The sequence below is a fragment of the Orbicella franksi genome, chromosome 10 (genome assembly GCF_964199315.1).
Source record: "Orbicella franksi chromosome 10, jaOrbFran1.1, whole genome shotgun sequence".
In the NCBI taxonomy this organism is placed as follows: Eukaryota; Metazoa; Cnidaria; class Anthozoa; order Scleractinia; family Merulinidae; genus Orbicella; species Orbicella franksi.
Genome location: NC_138154.1, coordinates 23,009,979 through 23,022,478, shown reverse-complemented (window position 1 = coordinate 23,022,478; position 12,500 = coordinate 23,009,979). Strand labels below are relative to the sequence as shown.

Here is a 12,500-nt window from a genome sequence, read left to right as displayed (position 1 = left end):
ATGGGGTCGCCTGTTTCTGTTGTTGTCGCAGAAATTGTGATGCAACACGTGATGCAACACGCGCCCTTGCAACTTGCCGACAAACGATACCACTTTGATTACGCTACGTTGATGGCACCTTTACCGCCGTTCACAAAGACGAAACTGACGATTTTCACGACCACCTGAACGAACAGAACGCCGACATCCAGTTAATTTTGTTTACTACAGAGATCGAAGAAAATGGAAAAGTTCCTTTTCTAGACTGTTCGGTACAACAACGCAACAGCAACGAACTGCGAACAACAACCGACGCATACCGACAGATTACTTGACGAATCATCCTACAACCCGACTTTACACAAAGCCACGACTATAAAGACTTTGACGAAACGAGCGCAACTAGTTTGTAACACACCGGACAGTTTACTTGACGAAAAGAGATAACTTGAACGTGTTTTTCACAAAAACAACTACAACGCTGACTTTATTAGACGAAACATTTACCGACCTACTGAAGCTGACGCAACGAACAGGAACCCAACGCCTGTTACTAGAGTGACTATACCTTACATTAAGGGTACTTCTGAGACCATCTCACGGATCCTACAGCCCTACAACATCCGTGTAGCCCATAAACTTACAACTACGTTACGACATTTACTAACCAACGTGAAAGACAGGGACGAACCTAACAACAGACAGGGAGCAGTTTACAAGATCAAATGCTCCGACTGCTAGGCTTCCTACATTGGTGAGACTGGCAGAAACCTTAACACGAGACTGACTGAACACAAACGAGCCACAAGAAATGGTGATGCCAACAATCACATTGCTGTACATTATCAATTGACAAACCACAACATTGCCTGGGACTCTGCTCGGTGCTTAACCTACAGTACAAACTATTTTCAACGACTGACTCTGGAAAGCTGGTACACTAACCTAGAACAAACGCCACTTAACAGATGTCAACAACTACCGGCGCCTTACAAACGACTTAACCATGACGGAAACGAAACCGACAAACGGACTTCCAACAGACCGACTTAAGTTAACCAACAATAGATGGACCAAAGACCGACCAATTTGACTAACAATAAGACGGATCGAAACCCACCAATGACGGATGACAAACTTTACACAAGTCTTTCAGCCAATACCATCATGGCTAAACTGACCAATCATGTTCAACGGACCAGAATTATAAAATCATTGACTGACAAAAACTATTCACTTGACTCTGAAGATGACTTCCGCTCAGGTTGTCGAAACGTCAGTCACCAACAACAGTTCTTTTCAGAACTACCCTCACCCGAACGATCACACTATACGAACTATTGATACTCCTGGGTTCAAACCATTTACTATGTCATCTGACTGTGTCGAGCGTGACGATCACATACCTCGATGTTCTTTGTATCACTGACCATTGTTTTGCTCGAAGCCGGTTTAATCATGTAGAGTCCTCTTAAAAGGGAAGATTGGGAAGATTGGGAAGTAAAACACCGGTTGTGAACACAAAATGGCCGTGGCATTTATCAATCCTTCCTTGGATCCCCGGATCACCGTTTACTGTTCATACATGTATGTATGCCGAGAGTTGTCCAAAAGACTGCTTCTACAAAGCTTTTAAGAGGACTCTACATGATTAAACCGGCTTCGAGAAAAACAATGGTCAGTAATACAAAGAACATCTAAGTATGTGACCGTCACGCTCGACACAGATGATGAACGTTTAAATGTACCTTGTATACAAACCTACCGCTGGAAGGAAAAGCTGGCAGTTTTAATGCTACCTAGGTTTCAAGGACCGCTACAAAGGACCAAAACTTTAATCTTGAAGCCAGGTAAGAGATTTACGTGAATTTATCGGAGCACCTTACGAAGGCGAGTATGTTAGTTACTCACTGGAATATTTTCACAATTTCCTGAACTTTAAGCGGTCGTTAGTTTTGAAAACCTTGTGGGCAGACAAATTTTATTACTGTTTTTAATTGAGGGCCACTTATACTTTCTATTCATGTAGTGCAGCAGTTTCAAACAGGTGCCACATTTTTAAAACGTGCCTTCAAAGTAGAGCTATTTTCGTGTTTGGTTCAAAACTCAATTTAACGGGTGGAAAATTTTCTTTTAACCGTTGAAGGAACAACATTGAATTATAATTGCAACATGGCTGAACAAACTACTATGATATATCTAGAGTTGAAAAATAGAATTGGGACTTTTGAGTGAATATTATCTTTTTAGAGCGCCGGCAATGTGCTATTTTTCCAGTTTCGGCAGGCATGCAACTTGTGTCGAGCGGACCGAACTTCGATTAATCCAAGAAAAGTTCAATTAAAATTTTTACTCAAATAAAACTCATTTTAGTGACTGACTAGGTAAGGGCTTCAAAATCCCAGCTTATGAGAAAAATCGAATTTTCGAAGTAAAATCAGTGGTCGGTTTTTACAGAGACAGCCTCTTAAAGTTGTAATTTCTGCGGCCACGACTGAGCATGGTGGGATCTGGGACGAGCTTTTAGTGACGTCATCAAAGGACTTTGCTGAGAACACTCAATAGAAGTTTGACTAGGTTTCGAGCACTGTCAAAACACATTTGCGGTATTTGCGCTTCATATTTTATCAAAACTGGACAAGACTTTTAAATGAAAGCACTGTACCATCCAGGATTACAATTCGGAGTCTAACTGCGATTGGGCGGCTACGATAAAGTCAAATCTAAATGTTTTGTTTTACTTTCCTTATATACCTATCAATGCTTGATTTGTTTTATTTTGTAACTGAGATAGATATATTTCTTTGCTCAAAGAACAAAACAGTTGTATATGCGGCAGAGCCTTTAAGAAACTCAACCGCATTGTTGACCTCGTGCGTGTAGCTTGCGTGTGGTTGTATATATAAAATCCACAAATACATAGCTAGTTCAGCAGTTCGAAGCCTCACTAATCTTAATCGCCTCGTTGTAGGAAGAACGTGTCGTTGACTATTCGTTTAGAAAACTCTCTATTTCGAGGACAAAATACGCGATGCGATTAATTTGCCGTAAAATCATGTCACGCAGTATCCATTATTTTGGTGTGGGACTCTGGGGCTCGTATCAATAGAATAGTCAGATGGCTCCCATCTTATCCAAATTAAATTCGTATCTTATCTACCTTGACTCCCTCTTTCAGTCCGACTTCACAAAAGTCAGCACACTTCTTTCTTCTTTTTTCACTACTGGAGATAGAGGTATCGAAGGAAGGGGATAGCTCTCTCCTAGCCTTATTGTACCGCTACTCCCTTCAGCAACACACCTACCTTACATTAATTCTGCAACGATTTTGAATCACGCTATCCCATGTTCGCATATATTCTCCTTAGAAGCAAACATTGTTAGTCCTTCGATGACGTCACAGGCCAACTCGCCCTATTCTTCGCTATTGCTTGGTCATGGCCGCGGAAAAGGCCAATTTCACAAACTTTGAAAATTCGTAGAAAATTAACAAAAATAGCTGCAACGATATTTTTTTTCACGTTGGAGATCAGAAAAATTAGGACATTTTTATAAGTGGGTTTAAAGTAATTTATTTTTTTCCGAGTTCTGCATACAGTTTTGGGGATGGTGCGCGATGTGAGGATTTGGGATGACGGATATCAGGTTTGTCAAATTTCGTAACTCGGCGAATCAATTCCATTTTTGCAGAAAATAAAAATTGAAATTAGTTTTTTTGTTACAATAAAGTGTATTATCGTTTGTCTCACGATGTAGTCACTTGAGATGTACATCTCGGCGTTTCGACTGCTTACTGCTAGTCTTCTTCAGGCGATAAAGTCGACTGATTGCACGGTATCATTTATATCACAAAGGTCGGCTGTGATTGGTGCATTTCGATCCTCCTATTGTTCCATTGTTCCGGCGAGTAGTTGTTGTTGTTGTTGATATCATTTCGTCTATATACAATTATCTTACGTATACTACAATCTACGTTAACGTTATGTTGTCGTGTCTTTAAAATCCACACGAAGCCAGTTTTTAGTCGTAAATTACACTCGAAAAAATGTACCAGATACATTATTTCCCTAAGTGCCACAATTGCATTATATCATCTGGATTAATCATGGCTTTTCTGCAATCTGGCATTCTTAGACAATAAATAAAAAATTAATAAGACTAGTGAATGCGACGTAGGTGGACATGTGAATGCGCTGAATAGGCTAGAAATATATTTCACCATGCAAGACCAAAGAAGCACTCAGTATCGCGCCTTTGTTTTGCCTAATTTATTTTATTGCGGCCAAGTCTGGTACCGCTGTGGCGCCAGAAACACTGGCAAACTGGAGAAAGTAAACGAGCGTGCTCCAAGATTTATTTACAAGAACAATTCTACATCCTACTTTGTTAAAATTGATAGGCTTACACAGTAACTAAGAAACCCGTAGGATCCAGGACATATTGTTACCTTAAACAGTTGTTTTCAGGGAAGAGTGCCGGCAAGCATTGATCGTCTTATTAACATCAGAACGAGGAAATTACAACCTGCGAGGTGCGAATGTTTTGTCTCTACCTAAGGTGGATAGCACCAAATATGGCCTAAAATGTTTTAATTATTACGCCGCGAAACACTGGAACACACTACTTGACAATATACGCACGTTAGCTGAAACCAAGGATTTTATTAGCAAGGTTCGAAGTTCAATATTTATTTTACAGCATCATAGTCTAATAATGAAATTTTCACTTTTTTTTTTTTTAAATGGATAAGTTATAGGTTTTAACATTATCATTGCGGTAATTAGTTATATATGTCGCTAGTAATAAGGCAAGAAGTCAGCGTAAACCCTGCCGGGCAACAATTGCATATTTGTTGCCCTTTAGATTTAGCCATTCTCACGTGTATGAGCGCGTGTTAGATTCCACTAAAACCTCGCCCTAGTCTCCTCCTCTTTCTAGACACAGATTGAAGGGCAACGTAAATTTTGATTTCCGAATTTCGATTTCGTTAGGCCTCAATAAAATAAATAAATAAACACTTTGGGCTGTTTATTCCACTACTTCCCTAGTACATTATAAATATTAAAACTCAACTGTCTGAATAATCCAGGTGAATTCTCAGCGGCAACCGGTAATTCATGCACAACACAAACTTTGATTAAAGAATTTTTTTGTAAATTCAGAGCAATATTCCGATAATATCAACATACGTTCACGTTCTTTAAATTAAGCAATATTCTTTTACCACCTTTCAAGGCGTTAAAAGACTACAATCGGTCGGTCGCAACATGAATGAACTACAGGGATCTATTGCTGCGCATAATTTAATTAAAAATTAAGTATTTATTAAGGAAGGGGTAAAACGGGAATACGTATTGGATATTCTATAGCTAGTCAACATTTCCAAATGAATTACACATACGCCAGATGAACATTTGTCATGTTAAGCATACTTTTCTGTATAACAAAATGAGGATCTTTTAACAGGAAATTAAAAATGGCTTAAAAATGAAATTAAAAATGGTTTCAACCCCTATAGACCAAAATCTCCTGACCCTTTCGGGTTGGAAAAGACAATGAAAAAGAATAATTATGTAAAACAAAATAAAGCAGAGAAGAACAAAAGCGACATCAACAACAGCACTAGGCTTATACAGCTGAGCCCACATGTGAACTGAAACTGAAAACGTATGAAAAATTTGGGGATTACATAAATGACAAAAAAACCCACATCATAGGAACAAAACCAAGAAAACAATAACGCAATTCAATCCCTGGAAAATTTATCACTTTTAAATTATTTTCTCTAATTGTTATTATTCGTGTTAGTTGCTACGTTTTCGACCTGCTTGCAAGCTTACTTAAGAGTCGAATTCACTGAATCGTCAGTCTGATGAAATGTTGTTAGTTTTAGTTGCCACACTTTAAAAATGCGAAATTGAAAGTAGAACTGGGGCTATAGTTTCTGAGCTAGTCTGGTGTTCACTAACGTGTAGCCCTGTTGTCATCTCTTTTAAAAACATTTCTCTCAAGGTTCTTCTAAATAGTGGCATCCTAAAACAATAAACGATTGGATTGATTAAGGAATTTGCCAACCGAACAAATCGGGCTACATCCGTAAGGACTGGCCCAGAAACATCAGGCATATTAAAGGTGACCCTTATACTCCTGATTACAGTAAAAGGAAGCCATGTAATAAGTGATAGCAAAGTTACAATAAACAGAGTCTGCCAGTTCTTTGTTTCGTTCGTGTCTGTTTGGTGGTGATCTGGGATCTTTGTTTTTGTAAGAGAACCAGATTGCAGAATATGCACACGAGATGGTCATTAACCAAGCAAACAAGTATACTGTTCCAACCCAACTGACGACATCGTGGAACGGCCTGAACAGTTGTGCAAAAACTAAAAATCCCGACATAAGCCACACTACCCCAATCCTGCAAATATACTTTCCTATTGATGTGTTTTTGAAGCGAAATGGCCCCACTATCCCGTAGAGTCTCTCTAAAGAAATGAGAACAAGGAAACTAATGGAGGCACTGCCAAAAATCTCGTTCAGCACGACATATTTCTCCCAACTTGTCGTACAACTTGAAGAGGCCAGTTTCCATATTTCATTGACTACATCTTCAATGAGACCAACCCCAACCATTAAATCCGCAACGGTCAGATTTATTAAGAACAAACAGGTTTGCTTCGACTGGGATCTTCTTTTCCAAAATACGATAACGGTGGCGATATTTGAAAGAATAATTATCAGTGATTCCACTCCTAATATTAAGATCCTTGGGAGTGAGTTGCTGTACTTGCTTGTGCACATTTTAGTAAGTCTGGGATGAACCCTTATCATTGAAAGGTTAAACGTTTTTACAAGCCTAAATAGCTTATGAGGTCGGCGGAAGTTGATCGAGGACCGTTCTCGAAAAGCTCGGTTTCGAGACGGATTACTGTAGACAGAAGGTCTAACCGGAGAAAGAAAGAAAGTACCGTTTTCAAATTCCCCAGCCTAGTACGGATGGGACCTAAGACCGTTATAACTCCGAAATTTAGAGAACAGCTATACTTACCACTTACAGGCTTTTTTCCAAAAAAAGTTAGAAAGCATATACTTCGTGATTACGTTTGATGGACAACCACACCGATCTTCTCCCACTGTCTAACCGTACCTTAACAGACGAAGGGTTGGTTGTTTTAACGTTAAAATAATTTTCCGAAACACCCGCTGAATTAAGTCTTTTTTCCCGTACAAGGACAGGTTCAGCCGTTCTCAGATGTCTAAGGTGGTTTACAAGCCAAGCTGCTGGGACTGTGATGATTTTATATAGGAAAAACAAAGCGTCGACTACACGATAGAAAAACTGAACATTTTAAGGCCCTTGCTAAAAGCAGTCACACCTCAGCCATTGCGGATCACGTTACTTCCACGGGTCATAATATTAAATGGGACAATTTTGATATCTTAGCAACTGGTAGGTCAGATAAACATTGTAAAATTAAGGAAGCATTGTTAATTCGTGATTTAAAGCCAGCCTTGAATGAAAACGTTGGCAGTGAAAAACTTTTTCTTTACTAACATTTTGTATCGTTATTATTATTATGGTAATTTTTTTTTCTCTCCCGCAGACTCATCTGTTTGTTATTAACTATTAGTCTTGTTACATATTATTAGATACCAGTCTTTTTCTTTTTTTTCGCGTTTAAATTTCGATTGTAATCTAGTTAACGGTCACTTCTGAAGATGTATGTTGTACATACGAAACGTCAAGGAAATTAACTTTGTTTAACATGCGTTCTGGTTCCATGATTATCACCGCGGTTTGTGTTTTGTTTCTTCTAAAGCTACGATGGCTAAGGAAAAAGAGTGTTTACGATTCAGTAATCCTCAGGTGTAACTCCAGTTTATCCTAAGCGAGAACGAAGAATCTTGAAGGTAACGAAAGACAGTTGCGAACGATTTGATTCGTCAGTCTACTTTGTAGATACGCCACTGTTTCAGCACGTCGAAGTGACGATGTAATTATTTTTACGCACCGTGTGAGACACTGCCTTTCTTTGTTAGGCACTGGTGAACAGCAGGATAACTGTACTTCATCAGCTAAAAGAAACACCCCGGGGCATGAAAGTACCCGTGAGGAAATACATTGGGAGTTCCTATTCTCACAGTCAAATTTACTACCGTGCCAACTAAGTCAGTGTTACCCGCAGAGAATGTCATTTTTTATGTGTAATTTTGAGTCAAGTCCAAACGCGGACTGTAATTTTAAATCGCAATAAATTTTCGGTAAACAGGAAAATGAATTTTAACAATTATCTTCTTCGATTCTGTGCCATTTTCAATTTTGCTACATTTTGATGCAGAAAAAAGCAATGAAAACCTGGTAGGCTTTTTTAGCGGCGTTCGTTTCCCAGTCCACAACAATTTTCCTCTCATGCAAGCTGATTGAATTCCTTTTTAGCTCCACTCTCATGTATTACATATGTATTTATAAGTAGGTAAGGCCAAAATAGTTCTAATGCCAGGGTGATTGTGATTCAGCAATTAATTAAAGTCTGTTGACAAACTGTCCTGCTTAGGACTATCCTACGTGCCTCGGTTTGACACCGAAGTTGCTTCATTTAATTTTATGTGGAACAATAAACACCTTAATTTGTCAAAACTGAAACGAAACAGGGAAATTTCTTAGAGCAAGTTTCATTGAAAGCCGCAAGTTGCGTCGAGCAAGTTACCAATAACAAAGCGTTGCGTCGCAACATTTCATAGAGTTTCCGCCGTCAAAAGAACATCTGGTTTCAATCCCGCTAGTTGTGGGTTTATCGACATTTTATTTAAAAAAAAAAATGTTCCAAGTATCACAGGAAACGTATCCTGGAATTGAATATCTTTAATATCGCACAAAGAAATAAACTTTTAGACTGATCCTAATGAGTAATCAACGGCAAGAGGAATGTAAAACTTCCCCTTTGTCAAACGTTCGGTTAATGATCGAGTAATTATGATTTTGTGTAATACCAATAATTGTTATTAAAATTTATAACGCACAGACTTCAATGTAATGCTTGGTTGCGCATAAAATTTCATGAAGATTATAATACAGGAATATTCCACAAAATAATTTGAGACAAATAAAGGCCATGCGCTCAATAACGCTTCAGCAAACAAGCACGTCGAGAGCAGTCCCCAACCCCATCCGCAGGTAGAATGGAACGAGATAAAATGTTATCAACATACAAACGTGCTTTATGCTCTATGTTATTGCATCTATTTGTAACTCCTTTACCATACAATGCAGTGGCTGCGCGTGGTTTGCTGGGAAGAACTGACAAAAACATCATTTGCCATTTGTTGGCCACCGAGGTGGCCGTTTATTTTTATAACAATAAACTTATACTCTGAGAACAATCAAAATCATTCCCAGCAATATAAACGTGCTTTAATTAAGCAATACCTTATGAGAGCGTTTAGACGAAAACAACCGACTTATGGATATATCCGTTGAGCCCTAGTGTTTTCAATGCATTTTTTTAATTAAAACGATTAAACATACACTGAAAGGATGGAGTAATCTATACATACCTTTAGGGGCAACGCAGCTATTTGCGTATTTAATCCTTATAGATTGCACGAAATCAAATCGATGAAAAAAATTTCCATGTTGAGTATTTTCCTTCCATAGAAAAAACATTACGAAAAATTGAATATTTCGACCAATTTTTGGACCAACTACTTCTGACACTTGCGCTGACCCAAAAAAAAGAAAAGAAAAGAAAAGAAAAGAAAAAGAAAAGGAAGAAGAAGAAGAAGAAGAGGAGGAGGAGGAGGAGGAGGAAGAAAAAGAAACCGAAAAAAGACAATGACACGAAAACTAAACAAAAGAGACACAGGAAAAACTAAAAAGAGAGACCTGATATGGATATCACACGACTAGATTTAGCACGACTAAAGCGCCGTTATGACAAATAAACCAACTAATAGTGTAACGGCTAATTCATAGTACGAAACAAACAAAAAAAAAAAAGAAAAAAAGAAAAAAAAAACGAGGGTTAGATAACGGATAATAATTATAATACCCCCTCAGAATTATTTCTTTTGCATTAAAAGTTTCATATTTGTACTTTCTGATGGGCTTTGCTGCTTTAATGCTTTAGACATACGTTGCGTCCCTATTTATGAACATGAAATAACGGAGTCGTTTCTGCGCTTAAAAAGTTTCACTTAAATTCGAATTTTAGAGAAGAATGACAGTATGAGTTTATGAGCAAGTTTGGTGTTCACGAAAGTGTAGCCTCGTTGCTTTCTTCCTGGTGAATAATCCTCTCAGGGTTCTTCTGAACAGTGGCATCCTAAAGCAATATACTACTGGATTAATAAAAGAATTTGCCAACTGAAGAACTTGAGTTACATCATCGAAGACTGGCCCAATGGCGAAATTTTCTTTCAAAGTGAACCGCAAATTATGTACCACGGTAAAGGGTAGCCAAGCAATTAGCGACAACAAAGTTACAATAAACAGAGTCTTAACCAGTTCTTTGTTTCGTTTATATCTGTTTGGTGGCAATCTTGGGTCTTCCTTTCTGGACGAGAACCACACTGCAGAATATGCACACGAGATAATCATTAAGCAGACAAACAAGTACATTGTCACAAACCAAATAAAGATGTCTTTGGTTATCAAAGTTGCAGCAGTTCCTAACAGCTGGGCCACAGCTACTGTACCCGATAGAAGCCACACTACTCCAACGCTAAAAATATATTTACGTGTCGACGTGGTTCTGATGCGAAGAGGATATACTACCGCATAAAGTCTCTCTAAAGAAATGAGAGCGAGGAAACCAATGGATGCACATCCAAAAAGTTCCTCCGAAACCACGTAGTCTCCCCAAGTTGTCTCACAACTCAAAGATGTCTTGAAGCTTTTATGTATTTCAACGACCACACTTTCAATGTTGCCGATACCAACCATCAGATCGGCAACTGTTAGATTTATCAGGAATAAACAAGTTTGCTTCAGCTGGGATCTGTTTTTCCAAAACACGATAACTGTAGCGACATTTCCGAGAATAATGACCAGAGTTTCAACTCCCAGTATTACGATCCATGGAAGCGGGTGTTCGTGCTTACTTGTACACATTTTGTATGTTAGATTTGTCTTGATCTTCCAGGCTTTAGACTTCACAAAAAAACTGCGCTTAGGAAATTGTATGCCTGGTATACTTACATGTCAAAAAGGCTAGTCAATCTTGTTTGCGAATATACCAAAGTGCTTGGCGAACGTTTTCTTATTTATCCATTGGTTTTGCGTGTAAGTTTACAAGCAAATCATCGTTACCTCTGCACTCGCCTGAATTATTAGATTTTAAGTCCGTCGGTAATATGAACACCGAAATTCTCCCTTGGAAGTCAATTATTTTGTTCATATACACTGACCACCTCCGCACGACATATGACGTCCGTGAGAAGTGCCGTGTCTGACTTCAACCGTTAATAACTTTTTCAATATTGAAGTAGATGCCGCCAAGCTTATCTGGGAACAATTTGATATGACAGGTCACTAGCATCAGAACTTAATGCTTCCATTGCAATCACATTTTGACAGAAATGTTTTTTGTTTTGTTTTGTTTTTAAATTTTAAAGTTTCTTGTTTTTGTTGAAAAAAACTCATTTTTCATGCAGTTATTTTTGCAAAAACGTTCCTTATCGTCTCCGAAAACGGTTTTTCTGAAATTCTGGATATCGTGACGTAAGGCGTCATCATCGAAAGTTGCTACGTTGAAGGATTCAGTTTTGAACATGCTATCCAAGAATTAGGCTTTCATTAACATCACCATCACCTACTCAATTGTTTTTATACTTTGCTTATTACTCTTTTTAAAGGCTAAAATTCAGGTAATAAGTATTAAAAGCTACTGTAATATTGACAAACTGTATTTCTTAAACGAGAACAACGTACGCCATCTCTAACACTCGATAATATTGTCAGATCGCTTCAAGTAAGTTCTACAAAATTTGTTTTTTTCGCATCCGGCCAAAATTGCAATTTTAACTTTCTCATACTTGTATGAATTTTAAGGCGGCTTACTACAGTTTTGAGAAGGTAAAAGAGTCCAAATTGTCACTATTTACAAAAACATTTTGCAAGATGTTTTCCCTTCTCTAATTATTGTTTTTAATAAACATATGTGGTACTTGAACAATAGAAACAATAAAAATTAACGATCGAGTGCATGATCCCGAAGAAGATGGCGACTGCACATTTTACCACATTAACATTGAAACCTAACGCAGCCCATTAGGCACATGGAAAGCCATATTTTGGCAATTTTCGACCCTTTTCTAATGGCACTGTGTTTGCCAGGATTTTACAACTTTTCTGTACGTTTTTATGAGCGTTTTTGAGGTTTGCGTGCTCTGCAAATTATAGGTAAGTTTACCAGTCGCCATATTTTTGGTTTCTACAGGGGATTAAACCGTAACTACTGTTTTTTTGTTTGTTTGTTTGTTTGTTTGTTTGTTTTTGTTTGTTTCTTTTTTGTGATTTTTTATTT

The 12,500-nt window shown here is 38.1% G+C and overlaps 2 protein-coding genes across 2 annotated transcripts in view; one reads left to right on the top strand and one right to left on the bottom strand.

Annotated features, from left to right (window-relative positions):
* The window catches only part of LOC145501752 (uncharacterized), a 27,975-nt gene that overhangs the window by 3,588 nt on the left and 11,887 nt on the right, over positions 1-12,500 (top strand). Inside the window, exon 2 of the mRNA XM_081481148.1 lies at positions 1-1,350. This exon is cut by the window's left edge and continues 3,003 nt beyond it. The gene's annotated coding sequence lies outside the window, so the exon portion shown is untranslated. The remainder of the gene's footprint in view (positions 1,351-12,500) is intronic.
* On the bottom strand, positions 10,208-11,086 carry LOC145501751 (rhodopsin, GQ-coupled-like). Its single transcript, XM_081481147.1, has one exon. The coding sequence runs from the start codon at positions 11,084-11,086 to the stop codon at positions 10,208-10,210; it is 879 nt and encodes a 292-aa protein (XP_081337273.1).

Bases quoted from the DNA above. Each gene is read 5' to 3' on its own strand.
- LOC145501751 (XM_081481147.1), bottom strand. From the start codon at position 11,086: ATGTGTACAAGTAAGCACGAACACCCGCTTCCATGGATCGTAATACTG.